Raw genomic sequence first — 26,279 nt, forward strand, 5'->3', positions numbered from 1 at the left:
GGAAAAAAGGGGAAAAATACCCCCAAAAAAGAAATCACCCAGTGTCAGAAAATGTTGCTGACCAACTGACCCACCCTTCCCGGGGGGTTGCCAAAAAAAAATATCAAAAATCGACCTTTTTAAAATTTTTGGTTAATCATTCGATAATCGCTTTCCCTGCACTCATTTCCCTTTACTCTCTCCCCCCATTTCTTGTTTTCCTTTTACCGTTTTAAAACCAAAAAGGGTCAAAAATTTGGTTTAAACTATTTCCCCCCAAATTTTTTTATAAAATTAATGTCAAATGGAATACCATTTAGATCAATGAAATTTAAAACATTTTAAAATTTTGGGAATAAACTCTTTTAAAAATCTCAAAAAAAATTGTAATTATGAACAAATATTTTTTGATAATTATTTAACGAACAATATTAAAATCCATAGCATTTAGAAAAATGAATGAAGTTTCACAGAAGGTGGATGAGGAACTGGTTTTTAAAGATGCACTTGATTTAGAAAACCATCAAAGGCTGCCGGTACTATTTTGTAGTTTTTATTTTAATCCGAAGTCTGCTTCCTCTTTTTGCGCCCCACCCACTTTGTTAGACATGAAATTTTATGGTCAACACGATATTATGCTTGGACAATTCTTGCAACGTTATTGTTGTCGGCTAAATTCGATATGTAAACTTTGCAATTTGCCAATGTTGGGGCATGTACGCCGGTGAGTATATTGGTATGGGATGGAAACATTTTGACAAGTTGTATTTTATCCAATTACCATTTGCAGATACGTACATTCCATGGGATGTGTACAAGTCTTTCTCAGCGAGGATAATATAAAAACCGATCCTAATCGTATTTTTTTTACCGCTTGGTGTACAATTTGCAATGAGATGACTCCGAGTGTACCGCTGTCCGACAATTCAAAATGCCTTTCTTTCGCAAAGTATCTGGAGCTTCGTTTTCATGGACATTTATATAAAAGGCGAACTATTATCAGCAGAAATTCCCCTTCAATAAGCCCAAGCTGCATAGAATATAGTCAATGTCAGCATTCTCTCCATCGTGATTATGTACACTATTTCACCTATCGAGGCGTAGGGGCTAAATTTCAGTATACGCCAATTGAAGTTTGGGATATTGGATTACCTTCACTGATATTAGATTTAAAACCACTACAGTTTGATCATTTCAAATATGTGGAAGAAATCAAAACATTTTCTATGAAGGGGCATGAAGTGTATACTCGCATTCATGAGCGTATTGCTGATCTTGCCACCGAGGATGATACTTTGGCGATAGTGCTTAATTTAAAGACAGCGTTGAACAAAGATCATTTTATTTTTAAACAACATATCGAAATTGTACAAGCTTTACTCACTGAACCAAAAGCCAGTATACATGATATAAATGATGCGTTACTCATGTCTAAACGCGTACTGGCCGAAAGTATTGATTTATGGGGGCCAAGGGTACACGATATTGCGTTGGCACAAAAGGCGGTAACCAAACAACCAACTCAGATGCATCCGGATTCTGTTACCGTTTGTACCGAAGATCTACATTCCGATTATTTGGATGCTTCACCGATAATGTCAGAAAGGCCTCGCTTGCTACGTGATGATACATATTTACAAATAGATGATAGCGCTGGCGAGAGATCAACAGTGGAGCAACTTCTTACGATTTCGGCGAATACCGATAAAAAATCTATTAAAAAAATACTGACTCAGCTTTTGCCTTCTGCTGGACCAGCAAATTTGCTTCAATCACCTTTTTCGTCACAAGAACATTATACATTACCATTGGGAGCATTTCCGATTCTGGTACACGATCAGGACTTGAGTTCGCTAATCGCATATAGTCTGACGTCAAGTGACTATCAAAAATCAATTGCCAATTTGGCAAACAGTAGTTTCTCTGAAAACAGTAGCGGTACTGGACTAGGTCATCCGCCAACTATGGATAGTGAAAATAGTCCTAGTTTGAAACGGAAACTACAAGACAAGTGGGTAAAATAATTTTTTTGTTTTTACAAAAAACATATAATTTGACAAAGCTCTGTTGTTATTTTATTCTTATAGTTCACAAGAAGGAGATGAAAGCGACACACAAGATGTTCCAAATAGTACCAATACCACAGAAGAAGAAAAGAGCAAATCAAAACGAATACTTCACACGTAGAATTAACATTCCATGATAACGGCAAACAATTTACATGTAAAATTTACTTTGCGAAAGAGTTCGATTTAATGCGAGTAAAAACATTAAGACCTCCAATTACTGAAAAATCATTATATAAAGATCTTCAGCAGAAGAAAAAACGTGAAGAGTTAAAAGTTTGCCAAAGCCGCAGTGGCCCTGAGATGGAATTGGTGCATAAACCCAGCGATATATATAACGCTACACAAGCAGACGCAACCAAACTAAATCGAAATGTTTTTGAGACAGAAATCGAGAAATGCCGTAATTGTTTGGCTCGTTCATTATGCAGCAGTGTACAATGGGAAGCAAGAGGTGGTAAATCTGGTTCAAGATTCTGTAAAACATTAGGTAAGTCAGAAATTTTACATCCATATTCTACTAATGAGTTGGTCCGTTCCTCCTAAGTCCTGGAGGAGTAGTCATCGTTAGCATGCGTGCGCTTGACGCGATTCTACGGCCTCACTGTTGATTCTTCCTCTAATGTATCATACTGTGTGGACTCCAGTTGCTTACAGCGTAGTTTTGCCAATGCGGGACAAGTGCAGAAGAGATGCTCCATTGTTTCCCTGGTGCCCTGCTCTAGGCATTTCCTGCAGTTTTCTCGATCTGTCAGCACCATCTTGCGGGCGTGTGTCGCCACCAGACAATGACCAGTTAGTATTCCCATCATGCTCCTACAGTCGCTTCGATCAAGTGCCAATAGGAATACTGTGTACTTCCGATCTACCGATTTGCACATGACATTTGCAGTTTTGCACCCTGGTAGCTCATTCCATCGGGTTTTGATTTTCTGTATCATGCTTTTGTCGAGGTCGTCATATAGACATCGCATGGGTTTCCCAATGTTGTTCACGTTTTCGGATGTTTGACTTACGCCCTGGCACCCAGTAAAAGTTAAGTTGCTTACTTCTGACAACATTTTCAACAGCTACCTTGCTTTCCAAGACACTTCTGGACGAAATGCGATACGAGGTTACTGCCTTGATTGCTGCTTGGCTGTCTACGTAGATGTTGACTTTGGAAATACCTATTAGAGGCCAGCTCCACTGCTTTTGCAATAGCAAAGACATCAGCCTGAAATATACTGCAGTGGTCCGTCAACTTGAAAGGTTGCCTTATGCCTATCAATCAAAACTCAAAAAAAGTGCTCTATTATTATAATTTTGAAGAAAATGCCAAATGAAAATTCATCTCAAATAATTTCTAAAATTAAATTATTATATATATAATCATTTTATTATTTCAGATGACCGCTTTGTGTTGAAGGAAATGACTAAAGGAGATATTAATATTTTTGAAAATTTCGCTCCTAATTATTTTGAGTATATCAGCAAATGTCAACAGCAAAATCAGCCCACATTACTGGCAAAAATTTTTGGAGTGTTTAAAGTTGTCGTAAAAAAAAAAAGAGTACGTAAACTAAAATATAAAATCTAAATAATATTTTAATGTTCGTCTAAACCTCCGTCCGAGACTTTTACAGAGATAAAGCTATTCGTCGTCAAAGTCTACTTTATTTATGTAGTCATATCTGGTCTAATATTTATTTTTTAGTTCATTTGTGGAGAAATCATTGCTCGTTATGGAAAACCTTTTTTACGATTGTGATATCAAAAATAAATTCGACCTAAAGGGTTCTGAACGCAATCGAATGGTGGACCCCACTGATCAGCAAGGTGAAATAGTTTTGTTGGATGAAAATTTAGTTCAAAGTAAGTAAACCAAATGATTCATTTAAATTGACCTATTCGTGCATGTAAATTTAAAGACAAATATGTACTTATGTATGTATGCATGTGTATTTTTGCAACATATGGTATACAGAGTTAATTGACATACCTATATAAAGAGATGTATCGAATTATAACCTCGCAAACTTTCCATTTTCGATCTTTCCATTATCTAAAAAGTAATAACCTTAAGGTAACAGTCCCGGCCTGAGTATGCTTAAACCTAAAAGTATAAATTTTTCGATTCTTCGACCATGTCCACTATCCCAAAATTATTTTGTTGCTTGAATGTATTGGCGACGTTTCTAAACTTGAGTTGTTATTTTGGCATCTACCTTTTCGCATAACCTTACTCATTCCATTCCTTCAAAACGTGTAGCTATTAACACCTTCACTTACTCTCTTCCAGCGCATTCATTGCAAGCTGTAACTTGAGTAAAAATTGAGATATCATGATGAAACTTGGTTCACGTATTCCTTGGCTCCATAAGAAGGTTAAGTTCGAAGATGGGCAAAATTGGCCCACTGCCACGCCCACAAAATGGCGGAAACCGAAAACCTATAAAGTGTCATAACTAAGCCATAAATAAAGATATTAAAATGAAATTTGACACAAAGGATCGCATTAGGGAGGGGAAGCTGCACCGAGGCTTTTTTTTTAAATTGAAAATGGGCGTTGCCTCGTCGACTTATGGACCAAAAACCATATCTCAGGAACTACTTCACCGATTTCAAAGAAATTCGGTATATAATATTTTCTTAACACCCTGATGATATGTACGAAATATGGGTGAAATCGGTTAACAACCACGCCTTCTTCCAATATAACGCTATTTTGAATTCCATCTGATGCCTTCTCTGTATAATATATACATATGTACATACATTAGGAACTAATGATGATAGCGGAATAAAACTTTACACAAATACGGTATTTGAAAAATATGTAAATGACGGATAATGAAATCTCGATTATCACTTTATCATGCGAGAGTATAAAATGTTCGGTGACACCCGAACTTAGCCCTTCCTTACTTGTTTTATTTTAAAAAGCTTGAATTCCTTTTAAATTTGAATTCGCTGTACTTCCCCAGTGTTGGAGGATGGAGTCATGTGTAGAAGTTCACGTAAGTGAGGAAAGTTCTCTGATTGCCATTCACTTGGGATTATCCAGAAACGATTCTTTTACACATGGCTCAAGCAGCTCACTACTTCCGGTCTTTGACCAAGTATCCTCTGGGTAGCCTAAGAACATCCGTTCGAAGGCGAGCTAAATGTAAGGCGAAACATTCCCTACAAGGGTTGTGCGCTGGGTTTGGGACCCGCCACGTAAAAAACACCCCCAGTGAAGAGCTACAACCAGCCTCGGATGAGAGACCCCCCTTTTGATGACGACCATGGCAAACGAAATAAGGACTACGAATTGAGGGCATGCACCTGGAATGTCCGGTCCCTTAATTGGGAAGGTGCCCGCTGGTTGATGTCCTCGTAAAGACAAAGGCTGACATCACCGCCGTCCAAGAAATGCGATGGACGGGACAAGGACAGAGACGAGTAGGTCCTTGTGACATTTACTACAGTGGCCATATAAAGGAGCGCAAGTTTGGTGTAGGATTCGTGGTGGGAGAGAGACTCCGTCGCCGAGTACTATCATTCACTGCGGTGAATGTACGTCTAGCCACAATCCGCATCAAAGCGAGGTTCTTCAACATATCGCTGATTTGCGCCCACGCCCCGACGGAAGAGAAGGACGATGTGACCAAAGATGCCTTCTATGAGCGCTTGGAGCGCGCTTATGAGAGCTGCCCCCGCCACGATGTCAAAATCGTGCTTGGCGACTTTAACGCCAGGATGGGCAAAGAAGGTATATTTGGCACTACGGTCATTAAATTCAGCCTCCACGACGAAACATCCCCAAATGGGTTGAGGCTGATTGACTTCGCCGGGGCCCGAAATATGGTTATCTGTAGTACTAGATTCCAGCATAAGAAGATTCATCAAGCTACCTGGCTGTCTCCGGATCGAAAAACTACCAACCAGATCGATCATGTTGTGATAGACGGAAGACACGTCTCCAGTGTTTTAGATGTGCGTGCGCTCCGAGGTCCTAACATCGACTCGGACCACTATCTTGTTGCAGCTAAGATTCGCACCCGCCTCTGTGCAGCAAAAAACGCGCGCCACCAAACACAAGGAAGGTTCGACGTCGAGAAGCTGCAATCACAACAGACAGCCGAACGATTTTCTACTCGGCTTGCACTCCTGCTCTCTGAGAGCACTCGTCAACAACTCGGTATAAGGGAACTGTGGGACGGCATTTCAAACTCCTTACGTACAGCTGCAACCGAAACCATTGGTTTTCGGAAAGGGCAAAAAGAACAGCTGGTACGACGAGGAGTGCCGTGTCGCAGCGGAGAGAAAACAGGCTGCCTACCTCGCAACGTTACGATCGACCACTACACGTGCGGGATGGGATAGATACCGAGAGTTGAAGAGGGAAGCGAGACGCATTTGTAGACAGAAGAAGAAAGAGGCTGAAATGCGTGAGTACGAAGAGCTTGATAAGCTGGCCGACAGGGGTAATGCTCGAAAATTCTACGAAAAAATGCGGCGGCTTACGGAAGGTTTCAAGACCGGAGCGTATTCCTGTAGAACCCCCAAAGGTGATCTAGTCACTGATGCCCAGAGCATACTTAAATTATGGAGGGAACACTTCTCCAGCCTGCTGAATGGCAGTGAACGCACAACACCAGGAGAAGGAGAACCCGATTCCCCAATCGATGACGATGGAGCAGACGTTCCATTACCCGACCATGAAGAAGTTCGAATAGCAATTGCCCGCCTGAAGAACAACAAAGCGGCAGGGGCCGACGGATTGCCGGCCGAGCTATTCAAACACGGCGGCGAAGAACTGATAAGGTGCATGCATCAGCTTCTTTGTAAAATATGGTCGGACGAAAGCATGCCCAACGATTGGAATTTAAGTGTGCTATGCCCAATCCATAAAAAAGGAGACCCCACAATCTGCGCCAACTACCGTGGGATTAGCCTCCTCAACATCGCATATAAGGTTCTATCGAGCGTATTGTGTGAAAGATTAAAGCCCACCGTCAACAAACTGATTGGACCTTATCAGTGTGGCTTCAGACCTGGCAAATCAACAACCGACCAGATATTCACCATGCGCCAAATCTTGGAAAAGACCCGTGAAAAGAGAATCGACACACACCACCTCTTCGTCGATTTCAAAGCTGCTTTCGACAGCACGAAAAGGAGCTGCCTTTATGCCGCGATGTCTGAATTTGGTATCCCCGCAAAACTAATACGGCTGTGTAAACTGACGTTGAGTAACACCAAAAGCTCCGTCAGGATCGGGAAGGACCTCTCCGAGCCGTTCGATACCAAACGAGGTTTCAGACAAGGCGATTCCCTATCGTGCGACTTTTTCAACCTGCTTTTGGAGAAAATAGTTCGAGCCGCAGAACTAAATAGAGAAGGTACCATCTTCTATAAGAGTGTACAGCTGTTGGCGTATGCCGATGATATTGATATCATCGGCCTCAACACCCGCGCCGTTAGTTCTGCTTTCTCCAGGCTGGACAAGGAAGCACAGAAAATGGGTCTGGTAGTGAACGAGGGCAAGACGAAGTATCTCCTGTCATCAAACAAACAGTCGTCGCATTCGCGACTTGGCACTCACGTCACTGTTGACAGTCATAACTTTGAAGTCGTAGATAATTTCGTCTATCTTGGAACCAGCGTAAACACCACCAACAATGTCAGCCTAGAAATCCAACGCAGGATAACTCTTGCCAACAGGTGCTACTTCGGACTGAGTAGGCAATTGAGAAGCAAAGTCCTCTCTCGACAAACAAAAACCAAACTCTATAAGTCACTCATAATTCCCGTCCTGCTGTATGGTGCAGAGTCTTGGACGATGTCAACAACGGATGAGTCGACGTTGCGAGTTTTCGAGAGAAAAGTTCTGCGAAAGATTTATGGTCCTTTGCGCGTTAGCCACGGCGAATACCGCATTCGATGGAACGATGAGCTGTACGAGATATACGACGACATCGACATAGTTCAGCGAATTAAAAGACAGCGGCTACGCTGGCTAGGTCATGTTGTCCGGATGGACGAAAACACTCCAGCTCTGAAAATATTCGACGCAGTACCCGCCGGGGGAAGCAGAGGAAGAGGAAGACCTCCACTCCGTTGGAAGGACCAAGTGGAGAAGGACCTGGCTTCGCTTGGAATATCCAATTGGCGCCACGTAGCGAGAAGAAGAAGCGACTGGCGCGCTGTTGTTAACTCGGCTATAATCGCGTAAGCGGTTTCTACGCCAATTAAGAAGAAGAAGTACTTCCCCAGATTTGAATACCTTATGTCCAGATCGGTCTAAGTATTACCTTATAAATTAACAACTTAATCTTCAGACTAAGTTCGGATCTTAGCCTAAGGACATCTGAAGTTTTTTAGAAGCAGTATTAGGGTCGCCACTTGATGCTAGCAGTGCAGTATCATCAGCATAGGTTGCCTTCATTGTCGAGTCAGAGTTGATCACTGGAAGGTCTGCTTCACTGTCCTGGCGCACGCCAGCGCGAACAGGTCTCAAACCTAACTCCGACTCAGTATCACGACATATAACGTAGAACGTCCGATTGTGCAATGCATAAGGCAAAAGCCTGCGTAAAAATATTCTTTCGAATACTTTCGAAATAATTACCAGTGAACTAATTAGTCGATAAGAATTAACCATATGTTCAGGTTTTTCGAGTTTAAGAATTAAGATAACCTCAGCACATTTCCATTGTTTTAAACTCAATAAAGATTTTGTCAACCTTACCACTGGTGGGTGGAAATGATCAAGTCTTTTGTCGACTGATCTTTCATTCTAATTATACCCTGAACAGGTTAAGTTTGTCACGAAGTTTGTAACACCCAGAAGGAAGGGTCGGAGACCCTATAAAGTATATATATAAATGATCAGTATGTCGAGCTGAGTCGGTTTACCCATGTCCGTATGTCTGTCTGTCCGTCTGTCTGTATATATACGAACTAGTCCCTCAGTTTTTAAGATATCGTTTTGAAATTTTGCAAACGTCATTTTCTCTTCAAGAAGCTGCTCATTTGTCGGAACTGCCGATATCGGACCACTATAACATAGCTGCCATATAAACTGAACGATTAGAATCAAAGGCTTGTATGGAAAACTTTTACATTTGACAATGTATATTCACGAAATTTGGTATAGATTATTTTCTAAGGCAACAATGTAATCTCCGAAGAAATTGTTCAGATCGGTTAATTATAGCATATAGCTACCATACAAACTGAACGATCGGAATCAAATGCTTGCATGGAAAATTTTTGCATTTGACGTGGTATCTTCACGAAATTTGGTATAGATTATTTTCTAAGACAACAATGTAATCTCCAAAAAAATTGTTCAGAACGAATTACTATAGCATATAACTTCCATATAAACTGAGCACATAGTTACTAAGAGAAATGCACCTGTGAAGGGTATTTAGCTTCGGTGCAACCGAGTTTAACGTTTTTTCTTGTTTTTATTTGATATTTTCATTGCTTATCTCCAAATTTTAAAACTATCTTAAATAACTAAATACATATATGTGTGTATGTTTGTATGTATTTCAGCATATAGTTTATTGCTGCTTGACATGGGGTTGTTTTCAAGTGTACAATTTAATACATGTATGTGTGTGTGTGTGTTTAATGTTATCTGATCTGTAAATTTATGACTTGTCTTTACCAATGCATTCTTATTATTATTTGATGCGTATTGCATGTAAATGCATGAGTATGTTTATGTACATAATTATGTCTGTATATACATTAATTAATATATAAATAGATATTTATATTATGTAGAATTTTGGCTTTGCTGATAAGTAAGCATGTTCAATGATATGTGAACATTCATTGCGATGGGAACCACAAAGTTTGAGCATCCAATGATGGCACTCTCCAATCATAAAGTGAACATCTTAAAAATGATACATACATATGATACATAAAATTAAAGGAAAAATCTTCTATACTATTTTTGGAAACTTAAAAATAGTAATAAATTTATTCACTGCGTAAAATTTAGAGAAATAACTCTCAACATACAAAATTCGTTCCACACAACTAACCGGAAAATTACAAGAAGTAAGCTTCTACAAGTAACTGTACTTCTGATCGTTGTGGAATTCCACTTGAACAAACACTGAATATTCTTTTCTGTATATTAGTAGTAACCGGTAAGTTTGTGAGTAAGCTACACGACAATATGACGCCCCCGCGTTCTCATACTTGTACCGAAATTCGGAAGATAATTATTCAGTTACGGGAAGAAGGAAAATCATTAAAGATATTTCGGAGATTGTGAAAAGGAGTACTTCAACTGTCTTTGATTATATAAAAATTGTTGAAAAAGATCCCTTTTCCTCGGAGGAAAATGTTAGAAACATATTGAAAAATGAAAAAGGGAATAAGGTTTCAGCTAAAACAATTCGCCGCACACTTAGAAGCTTCGATTTACATGGTAGAGCAGTTATAAAAAAGCCGTACATATCCTAAAAAAAATAGAAAGAAAAGTCTAGAATTTACGAAATTGCACTTAAAAAAGCCTGATGAGTTTTGGCAAAGGATAATTGGCAGAATTTTGATTTGGTAATCATAAAACAGTATTATTTTTTCTTTTTCAAGGTTCTTTTCACAGGCGAAAGCAAGTTTAACTTGCAGGGATCTGATGGCTGAAGTTTTGTATGGCGGCGTCCTAACGAAACTTACTTGCCAAAACATACTAGGGCAACACTTAAGCACGGTTGTGGGTCAGTAATGGTTTGGGGATGTATATTGGTCATGTGTCGCATTGGAAAATTAAAGGCAATTTTATATTTTACCAAGACAACAATCCGAAGCACAAATCGAAGATTGCTCGTACTTGGTTAATATACAATTGCCCTCATGTACTGGATACACCTGCCCAATCTCCAGATCTGAACGTTATTGAGCACGTATGACAAGAAGTCAGTCGAAAAGTGTACCAAAGGCAGTATTCCAATGTTGTTGGGCTCAAAACGGCTATTTTGGAAGCTTAGAACGCAATACCACCAGAATTTTGTCAAAAACTTATCGCCTCTATACCAAGGCGACTAGAAGCAGTTTTATCTGCAAAAGGATATGCTACGAAATGTTAGTAATCATTAGCTTTTTAAAAAATCCGGTTAGTTGTGTGGAACTAATTTTGTATGTTGAGCGTTATTTCTTTAAGTTTTACGCTGTGAGTTAATTTTTTATTACTTTCAAGCTTCCAAAAATAAAATAGAAATTTCCCTTTATTTTGATGTATCATTCTTAAGATTTTTACTTTATGATTGGATGGTGCCATCATTGGCAATGCACGCATCCGGTGAGACGTGTGAGTCACTGTATCTCTAAATTCGTTAGGAGTAAACGTGTTTTGGAGGTGTGTGGTAAACACATCGGCTTTGTCTGAATTATCCTGCACCAATGGCCTCAACTGTTTAAAATTGGTTTGCATCTAGATATCGGCTAGTCGCATTTCAAAGATTGTTTACTGGCTCTCCTGGTTGGCAGCAACCAGAAACGCCTCTAGGGACTTGTTGCGTAATTTCCTTTCGGAATAGCAAAATCAAGAACGTCTGGAATTTTCGTTAGGTCGGATGACCAGTAAGTTCGTTCATCAGCTGAATTATACATCAAACCCACCTCTATATTTGGTATTTGTGAGCGATGAACCCCACCAAGTATTTTTGGCATTATAGTCACCACCAGCAATGAATTTATTACCAAATTGGTTCATAATTTGCTCATACATGTCCTGCGATAGATTGTGTCGCGGGAGAATGTTCCAAGAGGGCTGGGAAATATGACCCAATCAGCCATGAATCCAAAGATGTTATAAGGGTTCAAATTCCGTGTAAGAGATACCAAACTTTATAAAAAAAGGCAGCTCTGCCTCTTGCATTACCACTAGGTGATTTGATTTCATAAGGTCATATACTGCATTTTTAAAATATGACCGTTTATTGAAATGAGTGGTGAGTGAAGTTGATACAAGTAGAGCATCGATGTTTTTAGTTTTAACATAGTGTTCGTGCTTTTGCATAGGCTGTTGGCTTTCTATATGGTAATTTTAACTCTTACTTACATTGATTAATTGATGTCATGATTTGAGTAATCATTTGTGTAAATTGAGCATTACCGTTTGCTGAATAAGCATTTCCACTTTTTTCAATATTTATTCCTCATTAACAACTGACGAGGACATGGATTGAGAAGGGTTTCTTCTCGGAATCTAAGGGCCGTTCCGCAAAAAACTGTCATAGGTAATATCAGGAATAATTTGACTGGATGGAGTTGACCATGTGATTCCGCATTGATTACTAGACTGGTGGGTTATTCCTTGTAATTTAAAAAATCATTGGGCGTGTTTATTTTGCATTTAGTGCAATCAGATGTTAGATGATTTTATGCATATTTAACACACCTAAAAGGTTTGTTGGAGGATGGAGTCATGTGTAGAAGTTCACGCAAGTGAGGAAAGTTCTCTGATCGCCATTCACTTGGGAGTGGCCAGAAACGATTCTTTTACACATGGCTCAAGCAGCTCACTACTTCCGGTCTTTGACCAAGTATCCTCAGGGTAGCCTAAGAACATCCGTTCGAAGGCGAGCTAAAGTGAGAAGGCGAAAAATTCCCTACAAGGGTTGTGTGCTGGGCTTGGGACCCGCCACGTAAAAAAACAATACCAATGAAAACGTTAAAACAGGCTCGGATGAGAGACCCCCCTTTTGATGACGACCATGGCAAACGGAATAAGGACTACGATTTGAGGGCATGCACCTGGAATGTCCGGACCCTTAACTGGGAAGGTGCCGCTGCCCAGCTGGTTGATGTCCTCGCAAAAATAAACGCTGACATCACCGCCGTCCAAGAAATGCGATGGACGGGACAAGGACGGAGACGAGTAGGTCCTTGTGACATTTACTACAGTGGCCATATAAAGGAGCGCAAGTTTGGTGTTGGATTCGTGGTGGGAGAGAGACTCCGTCGCCGAGTACTATCATTCACTCCGGTGAATGAACGTCTAGCCACAATCCGCATCAAAGCGAGGTTCTTCAACATATCGCTGATTTGCGCCCACGCCCCGACGAAAGAGAAGGACGATGTGACCAAAGATGCCTTCTATGAGCGCTTGGAGCGCGCTTATGAGAGCTGCCCCCGCCACGATGTCAAAATCGTGCTTGGCGACTTTAACGCCAGGGTGGGCAAAGAAGGTATATTTGGCACTACGGTCGGTAAATTCAGCCTCCACGACGAAACATCCCCAAATGGGTTGAGGCTGATTGACTTCACCGGAGCCCGAAATATGGTTATCTGTAGTACTAGATTCCAGCATAAGAAGATTCATCAAGCTATCTGGCTGTCTCCGGATCGAAAAACTACCAACCAGATCGATCATGTTGTGATAGATGGAAGACACGTCTCCAGTGTTTTAGATGTGCGTGCGCTCCGAGGTCCTAACATCGACTCGGACCACTATCTTGTTGCAGCTAAGATTCGCACTCGCCTCTGTGCAGCAAAAAACGCACGCCAACAAACACAAGGAAGGTTCGACGTCGAAAAGCTGCAATCACAACAGACTGCCGAACGATTTTCTACTCGGCTTGCACTCCTGCTCTCTGAGAGCACTGGTCAACAACTCGGTATAGGGGAACTGTGGGACGGCATTTCAAATTCCATACGTACAGCTGCAACCGAAACCATTGGTTTTCGGAAAGAGCAAAAGAACAGCTGGTACGACGAGGAGTGCCGTGTCGCAGCGGAGAGAAAACAGGCTGCCTACCTCGCAACGTTACGATCGACCACTACACGTGCGGGATGAGATAGATACCGAGAGTTGAAGAGGGAAGCGAGACGCATTTGCAGACAGAAGAAGAAAGAGGCCGAAATGCGTGAGTATGAAGAGCTTGATAAGCTGGCCGACAGGGGTAATGCTCGAAAATTCTACGAAAAAATGCGGCGGCTTACAGAAGGTTTCAAGACCGGAGCATACGCATTTGCAGACAGAAGAAGAAAGAGGCCGAAATGCGTGAGTATGAAGAGCTTGATAAGCTGGCCGACAGGGGTAATGCTCGAAAATTCTACGAAAAAATGCGGCGGCTTACAGAAGGTTTCAAGACCGGAGCATACTACTCTTGTAGAACCCCCAAAGGTGATCTAGTCACTGATGCCCAGAGCATAGTTAAATTATGGAGGGAACACTTCTCCAGCCTGCTGAATGGCAGTGAACGCACAACACCAGGAGAAGGAGAACCCGATTTCCCAATCGATGACGATGGAGCAGACGTTCCATTACACGACCATGAAGAAGTTCGAATAGCAATTGCCCGCCTCAAGAACAACAAAGCGGCAGGGGCCGACGGACTACCGGCCGAGCTATTCAAACACGGCGGCGAAGAACTAATAGGGAGCATGCATCAGCTTCTTTGTAAAATATGGTCGGACGAGAGCATGCCCAACGATTGGAATTTAAGTGTGCTATGCCCAATCCATAAAAAAGGAGACCCCACAATCTGCGCCAACTACCGTGGGATTAGCCTCCTCAACATCGCATATAAGGTTCTATCGAGCGTATTGTGTGAAAGATTAAAGCCCACCGTCAACAAACTGATTGGACCTTATCAGTGTGGCTTCAGACCTGGAAAATCAACAACCGACCAGATATTCACCATGCGCCAAATCTTGGAAAAGACCCGTGAAAGGAGAATCGACACACACCACCTCTTCGTCGATTTCAAAGCTGCTTTCGAGAGCACGAAAAGGAGCTGCCTTTATGCCGCGATGTCTGAATTTGGTATCCCCGCGAAACTAATACGGCTGTGTAAACTGACGTTGAACAACACGAAAAGCTCCGTCAGAATCGGGAAGGACCTCTCCGAGCCGTTCGATGCCAAACGAGGTTTCAGACAAGGCGACTCCCTATCGTGCGACTTCTTTAACCTGCTCCTGGAGAAAATAGTTCGAGCTGCAGAACTAAACAGAGAAGGTACCATCTTCTACAAGAGTGTACAGCTGTTGGCGTATGCCGACGATATTGATATCATCGGCCTCAACACCCGCGCCGTTAGTTCTGCTTTCTCTAGGCTGGACAAGGAAGCACAGAAAATTGGTCTGGTAGTGAACGAGGGCAAAACGAAATATCTCCTGTCATCAAACAAACAGTCGTCGCACTCGCGACTTGGCTCTCACGTCACTGTTGACAGTCATAACTTTGAAGTTGTAGATAATTTCGTCTATTTAGGAACCAGCATTAACACCACTAATAATGTCAGCCTGGAAATCCAACGCAGGATTGCTCTTGCCAACAGGTGCTACTTCGGACTGAGTAGGCAATTGAAAAGTAAAGTCCTCTCTCGACGAACAAAAGCTAAACTCTATAAGTCGCTCATAATTCCCGTCCTGCTATATGGTGCAGAGGCTTGGGCGATGACAGCAACCGATGAGTCGATGTTACGAGTTTTCGAGAGAAAAATTCTGCGAAAGATTTATGGTCCTTTGCGCATTGGCCACGGCGAATATCGCATCCGATGGAACGATGAGCTGTACGAGATATATGACGACATTGACATAGTTCAGCGAATTAAAAGACAGCGGCTACGCTGGCTAGGTCATGTTGTCCGGATGGATGAAAACACTCCAGCTCTGAAAGTATTCGACGCAGTACCCTGCCGGGGGAAGCAGAGGAAGAGGAAGACCTCCACTCCGTTGGAAGGACCAAGTGGAGAAGGACCTGGCTTCGCTTGGAATATCCAATTGGCGCCACGTAGCGAAAAGAAGAAACGACTGGCGCGCTGTTGTTAACTCGGCTATAATCGCGTAAGCGGTGTCTACGCCAATTAAGAAGAAGAAGAAAAGGTTTGTTGCAGAATCTCTGCGTATATCCGAACACTAAATTAGGCCATCAATTTTTTTTGGTGGTTAGAAACATACAACTGCACGGCAATGTCTTTTCATCTGTGCCAAATGTCACATCAAAATTATCATTGTTGTTTAGTACATATACGCTTGTCTTTCTGAAGTACATAAAGGTCTTTCGGCGAATTTTACTAGAAGTGGAATTATTTGACAAAGAAGTTCTATTAAATTTTGTTTGCGGAATAAAATTTCTGGTGCCGAAACATTCAGAATATTGGAAAAAGCCTTCGGGGATAATTGTTTATCGCGAGCAAGTGTTTTTGATTGGTACAAAAAATTCCAAGAGGGTTGAAAACGCGTTGACGACGAACCACGTCCCGGACGGCCATTAACATCAACTAATGACCAACACGTCAATAAAATAAAGAATTTTTGCTTAAGAATCGTCGAGTAGCAGTCATATAACTTACTGGCATCGTTGAAATATCGGAAGGATCAGTGAAAACCATTTTGAAAGATCATTTGGGCCTAGGAAAAGTTAAAGCACGATTGGTTCTAAAATCACAAAACTTCTTTCAAAAGACGCTGTTTTTAACGTTAAGGTCTATGAAACAATGCTTTACGACTACCGGGATGTCATGAAACATATCATTCCATACGACGAGTCCTGGACCTATGCTTACGACCCGAAAACAGACGAAATCGAAAAAACCACGTCAAAGTAAGATCAAAAATTAAGGTTGATTCTTCTGCAAATTTTCAACCAATATCGTGCTGCCAACACCTCATTCACTTGATTTAGCTCCGTGTGACTGTTCAACAACTCAAACGACCGCTTTGGGGAAACCGTTTTGAGTAAATTGAAGATATTAAAAGTGAATCGCTTCGTACATTGAAGCCTATTCCGGAAATTGACTTTAACAACTGTTTCGAGGATTCGAAAAAAAACGTTGGCACCCTTTATTTCGAGGGAGCGACATATATTTTGAAGAAGAAATTAAGATTTTTAAAATTATGAAGAAAGTCTTACTACTTTTTGATCAAAGATTTTAAGTTTTAAAAATTAGCTTTTTATCGTGAAAATTTATTAATTAACACAGATGTAAAATCTCAATATCTCGAGAGTTTAAGACTCCATGTTTTTGTCATTTTGAATTTTTTTCATCAGCTAAAGAAATTGGCTAACTTTTACAGATTGCTTTGTGCTAATGTTTATCATAGAAATGATTTTCACAGTTGAAAATTTTCAGACTTTATTTTAGTTCCCTGTCGAATCTATAGTATGCAGATCTATAAAAAAATTAAACTAAAAAAAATTAAATTAAAATATATAAAAATGAAGCTACATCGTTATGTGCTCGCAGAACGCCCAAACCACGAAAAGACATGAACATTTCCACAGTTATTTCTTTATTCCTATTTGTACAAAGTTTGCCTCCATTATATAGATTGCTTCTTGATTTGTACTGCGGAAAGTGAAAGAATCAGATGGAATTAATAATTGTATTATATGGAAAGAAGGCGTGGTTGTAGCCCGATTCCGCACATTTTCATCACGTAACATAAAAATGTCAGAGGAATTTCACATACTAAATTTGGTTGAAATCGGTTGGGAGGGTCCCTCTCATACCACCACGAGTATAAAATTGTATGTCTCTGGTGTACTTATTATTGATTCATCGCACTTTTGGCGGTTTTTAACAGTACCGTTATATAGGCTTATGGTTCGATTTCATGAATTTTCACACTATCGATAGGGGTTCTTAAAGTTCTTAAAGGATTTATCTTGAGCGCATTTGGTTATTTTGGCTTGAACAGTTTGAGAGATATGTGCATTAACCCTATTAAAATGCGGGGCCACACCAACTTTTTCAAAATTTTTAGCCCACATGTGCCCCTTGCTACTGCAATATCAAAAAAAAATCGGTTGAACTATTGTCGAACTTCGACTTTTTTAAGTTTTACGGGTTTCAACCAGCGTTTGAAAAACTACGCTACTCTCGTAGCATTTCATTTTACTCTTGCTACCGCTCTCACTTTGTCGGGAGCCACAGCGTAGCCTTAGTATAACAATGTAAAGTATGTGCTCTACTCTGCTCCGAGTTTTGTTAGGTAAAGCGGGAGAGCGGGAGCAAAAAATTAAATTCTGCGCTATGCTCTGGCGTAGGGGTAGCAAAAAATTGAGAGCGGTAGCACAGCAGAGCAAATGAAAATTTTCATGTGCTACAGCTCCCGAATGTGTTTGTTTTTTTTTTTTTCTTTTTTGCTATTTTTTGGCATTTATAAGTATGGTACAAGTTGGTATTTAAAAGAAAGTCGTTTATAACTCAAGAACGGCTGAACCGATTTGGCTTAAAATTGGTGGGGAGGTAGTTTAGAAGCAGGCTAAGGACATAGGATACATTTTATCTCTTTATACTAAATTTCAATACAGCTCATAAATACAAAAATTATATTTCAAATCATAAGCATTTGTTCAAAATTTATGTAAGAATCATTTGAAAATTTTAGTAATTCAAAAATAGAAAGAAATAAGTAAAAATTTTCATTTCCAAACATGCTTAGTATATGGGTTATACTGATTTTGCTTTTTAACCAGGTAGTTTTTTTTTTTTTTAACGAGCCCGTCCGATATATTTAATATCACAACGAAAAATAGCATTGGAATTTTCATCGTCAAGGCACTGCGGATACTTTGCTAGATTATTGGTCAAGGACGCAAATGCATTCATAACAAACCAAACGCGATATCTAACATAAAGATATAACGGAATAATTGGAGTGTTGATAAAAAGGTTTATTATAATTTTAGATACACAGAAATCTTTTCGATTCTTTGCAATATACATTGAAGTATGTATGTATATGCATACAATTTCAAACTGATTCTTCCTAAAAAATTATAAAATTACTAAATATTGGGAATGGTAGAATAGAACTGCAAATACGCAATGCAATGGATTAAAACTGGTACTGGTAATCAGTAGATGAATATTAACCACGTGTATTCCAAAAGATAAAGGCGAGGTATCTAAACCTGATTTTTCCACGAAATTCGCATTTTTTTGTATAACTGACAAGAGCTACAGCGTCTAAAGTCAAAGCGATGCCATAAAATACCTCTGATCTGTAGGAATTTAAAGATAAAAAACCAAGATTGTAGTGTATTTTCTATGGAAAATTTTTACATGCCTCGGTCCAGTTCTTAATGTTAATATGTAGGGCTAAAATTTTCAGGGAATTTTTTTTTGGGGTATTTCCAAGAAAATTTCGTGACGGGACCGAACAAAATTAATAATTCAAAAAAATAAAAACACCCTAATGTATATAAAAAGGGGGAAAGTATATGTAGTTAAAATTAATTTCGAAAATTCATAGTAATTGAGTATTGTAATACATTTGGAATAGATGATGTTCTTGGTAATATAAAAATGGTAAATATTTTACATAATAAAAAAAATTTTATAATTTATTCAATTATTATCTAATTCACTTTATTAATATATTTCTTAAAATATTTGATTTTAGATTTATAAAGACACTTGACGCAACAAGTGCCAAAATGATTTGCATAACATTGTTTTGTTTGAATTATTCAATTAATTCAAATATTATGCCAGAAAATAGCAAAAAGAAAAAAAAACAACAAACACATGCGGGAGCTGTAGCACATGAAAATTTTCATTTTCACCGCTCCCAATTTTTTGCTACCGCTACGCCAGAGCATAGCGCAGAATTTAATTTTTTGCTCCCGCTCCAGCTATAGTTTTTTACCTAACAAAACTCGGAGCAGAGTAGAGCACATACTTTACATTGTTATGCTAAAGCTACGCTGTGGCTCCCGACAAAGTGAGAGCGGTAGCGATAGCATAGCAATAATTTTAGAAATTTTGCTGCTACGAAGTAGTAAATGAGAACCCTGGTTTCAACGCTGTGAAATAACATTTCAAAAGACTCCAACCAATATTAATAGAGTGATCAATGGGTAAATTAAATTATTCTGAATAAGTTATTTTATAGTGCTTGAAAAACGTAGGCAAGTGTTAGAGACGTGGCAAGAGAGCTCGACGTTTCTCGCGAGTCCGTTCGATGATTTTGGGTATGAAACGCGTTCTTGCTCGACTCGTCCCGATAAAAATGATTTTTTTTTTCGAAAAGAGTACCGTAAGCAGGTCACAAAATAATTGTTGATAAATAACTTAAGATTTTGCGTTTTATTTATAATTGTTCTTACATACATTTTTGATAAAGTTTTTTGAAGAAACGAGTCCATTAAATTGGAAAAATTAATAAATGAAAATTCAACATAGAAATATGTATGTATGTATGTACGAGTAGATGGCGACTATCGTTTACAGGCTCTTAGAAATTAATACAATAAAAGTATGGATATTTATTGATTAAATCAGCGCGTCGCTTGGAGTTGATGTAAAATACATCGTCTACTTGAGATATTATAAGTCTACTACCAAATATAAATTGTATACAGTTATGTATGTGTAAACCTCACAAGTTGTCCGTCCTTATAAATATTATATTATTATCTGAATCCACCTATTCCAGATGGTATTGCATAAGTTACTAAGTTACTGTATCGCCTGAAAATCATGACTAAATTAATTTTACAAACAGATATAAATGTATGTTTGTACAGTGAGCGCATTTCGTTTAGCCGAATGGCTAGTTGTTCCTATTATTTAACGTTATTCTGAAAATTGCTACGGTACTTTATGCTTACTGCGAATATTTTGCATTTTGCCTTCGTAACCATTTATTTTTTCAATGTTATTAGTCTACATATATCATACTTAAAAATTTTTAGTGGAAAGAGGTAATCAGTGTCAATTTCAGTGCGCATTTCGTTTAGCCGAAAAGGTGGTAAAAGTCATTTTACAAAGAAATAAACAGGTAATTTGTATTTCTTTAGAAAAAATATTTCAACTGACACTGCATAGATTTATTGGGTTCATTTAAGTTATTACGTTTTGTTTTTTTTATACCCTTTAAAGCCATGCCGAAAGGACCCTACTTGTCAAGTGAAGAGAAAGCCATTATAACGGCACATAAAGAAAACGGCATGAGTAATGTTCAGATTGCTTTAAAAATTCAGAGATCCGAGAAAGTTATTAGAAATTACTTAAGATTGGGCAAGAATTATGGTCAGAAGAAAAAAACCAAAGGTAACAAAAAAATTACAGAGCGCCAAAAAGGTCAAATTAAGGACCTCGCAACAAAAAAAAAAAAACTTACCGCTTCACAAATTATAGCGGAACTTGATCTTCCCATTAAAAAACGTCGTGTCCAGAAAATTACATTATAAACACATCACAAAACGTTGTTTATAAAAAACAAGCAAAAGCTCCGGCACTGACAAAAGCCCACAAGGATGCAGTTCGCAAAAACGCACATGAAATGGACGTCAGAAAATGTAATTTTTTCCGACGAGAAAAAATTCAATCTCGACGGTCCTGATGGATTAAGTTACTTTTGGCATGATTTAAAAGCAAAGGAGGAACCAAGGATGAGCAGGAACTTTGGTGGTGGAAGTGTTATGAATTGGGCAGCCTTCTCTTATTATGGAAGATCCAGAATATGCTATGTTCCAACAAAAATGAATAGCGAAATCTACACGGACATGTTGGAATCAGAATTAATCTCATTTCTGGAGGACTGTCATCAAGAAGAACCAATTTTTCAACAGGATAACGCAGCTATCCACGTCTCGCGACATTCTATTCACTGGTTTGGAGACAAAAATATAGAATTGATAAAATGGCCTGCACGCAGTCCAGACCTAAATCCCATCGAGAACCTTTGGGGTATTCTGGCAAGAGACGTTTATAAAAATGGTCATCAATTTAGCAGTGTTTTAGAACTGAAAAGGGCAATTAAGGACAGCTGGGAAAAAATACACGAAGATATCTTAAAAAAACTAATAGAAAGTATGACAAATCGCATTTTCGATTTAATAAAATGTAATGGAGGCAAATTAATTTATTTACTAACTTTTTTAATTTTGTCTCTATTTATTATTATTGAAACATTCGGCTAAACGAAATTCGCACCTGTTTTACGTAATATTACTATTATATTAGCAAAAACACAATGAAATTCGAAAATCTTTGTTTTGTTTAATAATAAAATATATATTGAATTAGTTGTAAAAGGTTTATTTTCTTGTTTGTACTTTAAGTGGTAGAAATTTAAAAAAAATACATTCGGCTAAACGAAATGCGCGCACTGTATATATAAATAAAATATACAATGAAACTTATAATACAACTTTAATTTGTGACGTCAATATCAATTCAACTAACTTAACAAATTACGTTTTACAGTGTCTTGGTCTAAACCACTATACATTTTGTCACATAGCAAAGCAGTTCTCAAAGATGCTATCAATCGAGACTCTACATTTTTAGAGAAAAATCAAATAATGGATTACTCGCTGCTTGTAGGCTTAAATCATGATAACAGTATATTAGTATTGGGAATAATCGGTAAGTTCAATAACAAAACAAAACACCGTTACAATCTATCTTACTTATAATGTATTACAGATTACATACGAACATTTACTTTCGATAAAAAGGTTGAGTCATTTGTAAAACAAACTGGCATATTAGGTGGCATGGGGAAATTACCAACAGTTATATCACCAGAGCGTTATAAGCAACGATTTATTGATGCAATGGATCGTTATTTCTATACAGTTCCGGATCGTTGGGAAGGTTTGTCAAAAACTTAATTACTAGAGATTTTTAAGTGATTCATGTTGTATAATTAAATATTTATATTGAAATAAATTCAAAGTTATATCTGTATTGTAATATGTTCTTTATATCTTTATACAATCAATATACCGTAAAAGTTGCTTCTTAATTATTATCTATTTAAAAACAGAGAAAAGCGATGTTTAAATTTTGAAGGAAATATAATACTACGCTCAAGATCTAAAATCTAAAACTCACCAACCCAAACAGGCTTAGATCGCCGGAATAACAACCCTTGCTCGGATAAAATCGGTATCAATTCCGGAAACGTAAGACTGGTTGTCTTGAGAATTTTATTACACATATCATCAAACTTTGGATTTTAAACAGTGGTATTCAAATATGTTAGATAAATAATCAGTAACTGTGTTGAAAGCAGCTGCGCCATTTGGAAAGGGGAATTATTTCTGCCTATCGGTTCGTAGATAGAGAACTCGGAATCTCACATATTCCTTTGTGTGTAATCCAGTGCCTTCTTTACAAAATCGGGAAATTATAGTAATACATTTGAGCATGGCTAAAGCACACTTAACCAAAGAGTTGCGCAAAGTGCAACTTTAAAATATCTTATTATCCCTTAATAATTTTTAAATTTCAGCAATATCTGAAAATATCTCAAAAAGCAAACAATAACAATAAAACAATAACCAAAGCGCCGTGTTTTCTCTTTCGACGTTGTATAGATGGTAAACGCGAAGAAGTACACACGTTCGAGCTCTGACATTCCAAGATATTATTTTTTTTTTAATTGGAACCTTAGCAGATCTAAATTCAGATAGTTTAATGAAATATTTTAATAACTTAGGTAACTCCATTTTTGTTTTATGCGAGAGCAGTTAAACAGAAGCCAATAGGATGGCCGCAGGTAAGAAGGGATCAGGAGGCGTAGTGCCAAATAATTATTTTACCAATTTTCTTTTATTAACTACTAGCTGACCCCGCAGCCGTTGTCCTGCGTGAAATTATATGCTTTGAAATGAAAAAAAGTTGAAATTATATTGTGTCGAAAATGATTTATTTTCGATTTTTCTACATTTTTTTTAATGTAGCGCAGCTTAATGAACATAATTTTTTTTATTTCTGTTCTGGTGCGTAAATATACAAAGGAGATGGGTTTCCAACTCGTCAACACGCCACATATATCTGGCCAATTTTCCCTGGAAATTGAATACGTTTGAAATGAAATGGCTGTCCCTTGTATTCGATAACTGCGTCATAATCAGTCGGGTTCCATTACACAGTTTCGGCGCATGAAGATTGTGAAACATAATAATGACAGATCCAACTTTGAGACGCAAATGATGCTGGGGCATACCAAGGCTCGCCAAAGAATTTGGAAATTCCACTGGATAATTTACGGTTTCGTCTTTCTTGTCAAGACGATCGATCGATTTATATGAGCGCAAACCTCCCGAAATTTGACTTTGAATCTTCTAGTTTAAGTCAATAACATCAGCAATTGCAGTTACGATAATTTTGCCAATGTGCGGATAAACATTCGTGATGAGTTCATCTTCCGTTGAAGTGAATTGACAAAAGGGAGGTGAAATTGATATCACACCCCTGGAAGTACATATAAAGTGAAATTTTCCCATCTCCAATTCTTAGCGAATACAATGTAAAATGTCATCGGCAATGTCATTTTTTCGTATCCCATAATTAACGCGAATTTGATGGCTGATATGTCGAAATGATCTTCGCGAAAACTAGAGTAAATATCCTACAAAGCGCTTTATTGCGGTTCACATATCGACCCATTTGATACTGCTGATCTCATATTGTTCAAGGCCAATAACCGCTATGTTGCTTTCTTTGGTGACGTACTTGCAAACGTATTTGATCGATTTCACCAATCTACAATATTCAACATTGACATGAGTTTTGAATGTGAGTTAGGCAAAAGTGCCGAATATGGTACGATCCATGTGTTGTCAACTTCGATGTGTTGTTAACGTCGATATTCACGCCTCTAAATGCTAAATATTCTGCCATTGTCGTTTGGCGAGCGACGCCGATACAGTGAATATCCGTCATTTCCCATTTCCGTTTCCGAAAGAAAAGCACATGAGTAGTGTTTCGTGCATTTATTGTCGGACATACAAACCAAAGTGGGATTGTAAGGTTCCCAAAGTTCATGAACCATATTGGTTTTCACCACTTCGTATAATTCTGGATCTATCTCTGAATCCGGAATTTCCGCTGAAATGATTTCATCAATTTGATCTGGTGTAATCACCATCCGCATCCAAAGAAGAATGTGTGCGTGCGGCAAACCTCTTTTTTGCTACTTAAGAGAATACATTCAGCATCTAACAGCACCATATATACATACATACATACCATAGGTTGCTTCAAGATAAAGACCATCAAACATCGCAGCTATTGTTTAAAAAGTCGTGCTGTGATATCGTTACGATCGCTAGCTGATTGACCGCGATCCATAATTCCGCACGTATGTCATCGCATTTTTGGAGTACTTCTTGATGGCAAAAAGAACGCCGACAAATATTAGCGCGACCTCTTCGTGGCTTCGTAACAGATTTCAATCAGTAATTGATCACTTCGTCTGAAACACACATAAAGTTTTCACTGAATAATTTTCAATAATTTTTCCTTTGTATAGCCGGAATAAAAAAGCAAGCGACCGCAATTGAACAATTCAAATAATTTACAAATTAAAATATTGAAAAACAAAACAGACAAAAATTGAAAAAAATGTGTATGAAAAATGTTACTTTTAGGAATTTTCCAATTTTCCGACTTCTCCTCATGAAAAGTATAAGGTATTTGTTTCTAAACCTTTCCCGATCCACAACAAACAACCTTTAAAAATTTCATCAACCGTTCTCTTAGTGTTACTAACAAACAAACATTCATTTTTATATACATATGTATGTACATATGTATATGTATGTATGTATGTATGTAACGTTTGTATGGGGAAAAGAAAAAGGCTGTTTTTAGGGGTTTTCCGGAAATTATTCGAGTTTTTCTCGCTGTAAAAACCATCTTTGAACTTCAACGAGCATTTATGAAAAAGAATTGGGCAAATTGGTCAAGGCGTTATTGAGTTATGAGCGTACATACATACATTTGGCGATTCATTTTTATTTACATATACATACATATAAGTAGATTATATAGATAAATTATATTTTAAAATTTATATGAATTTTTATGTGTGTATGTCACCTGAAATGCAAAATAACGTATCATCAAAAAATTCAAAAGTTTTTTACTGATTACGATTCACCACATCATATTACATATGTGTCGCAAATTTTAAGCTTCTGCGATCAAAAATACCCAAGCTATATTAAAAATTCAAAAAAAAACGTATCATCAAGTGCTTGATTTCGTTAAACAAAATAACGTATCATCACTAAAGTATGTAAATATAACAGAGTGTTTTCTTGTTTTATATCGAAGTTAGCCTTCATTTATTGTTTATGTTTATTTTTAGTGATTAAGTTCAATGTGCTTTGGTAAGTTTAGGCTACATCGTTGATCGAACGTGGACTACTATATACATATATGTGCATATGTAGTCCTTTGTGAGGCCATAGAAAAGAATAACTCCTGTGTTCGAACTTATAAATTAACAAAACGCTTCCCGCTAGTTCGGTGGGATGTC

At 38.3% G+C, this 26,279-nt stretch overlaps 1 protein-coding gene across 1 annotated transcript; it reads left to right on the forward strand.

The window, feature by feature from the left end:
* The first annotated feature begins 406 nt into the window (after positions 1 to 406).
* LOC126754971 (putative 1-phosphatidylinositol 3-phosphate 5-kinase) lies at positions 407 to 22,702 on the forward strand. Its single transcript, XM_050467207.1, is given in 8 exon segments — positions 407 to 703; positions 770 to 1,990; positions 2,067 to 2,146; positions 2,149 to 2,535; positions 3,434 to 3,594; positions 3,740 to 3,899; positions 22,211 to 22,372; positions 22,433 to 22,702. Coding segments are annotated over 8 exon segments (2,628 nt in total). The 5' UTR covers positions 407 to 434; the 3' UTR covers positions 22,621 to 22,702.
* Positions 22,703 to 26,279: the final 3,577 nt, after the last annotated feature.

Source organism: Bactrocera neohumeralis, chromosome 4 (assembly GCF_024586455.1).
Source record: "Bactrocera neohumeralis isolate Rockhampton chromosome 4, APGP_CSIRO_Bneo_wtdbg2-racon-allhic-juicebox.fasta_v2, whole genome shotgun sequence".
NCBI classification, from domain to species: domain Eukaryota; kingdom Metazoa; phylum Arthropoda; class Insecta; order Diptera; family Tephritidae; genus Bactrocera; species Bactrocera neohumeralis.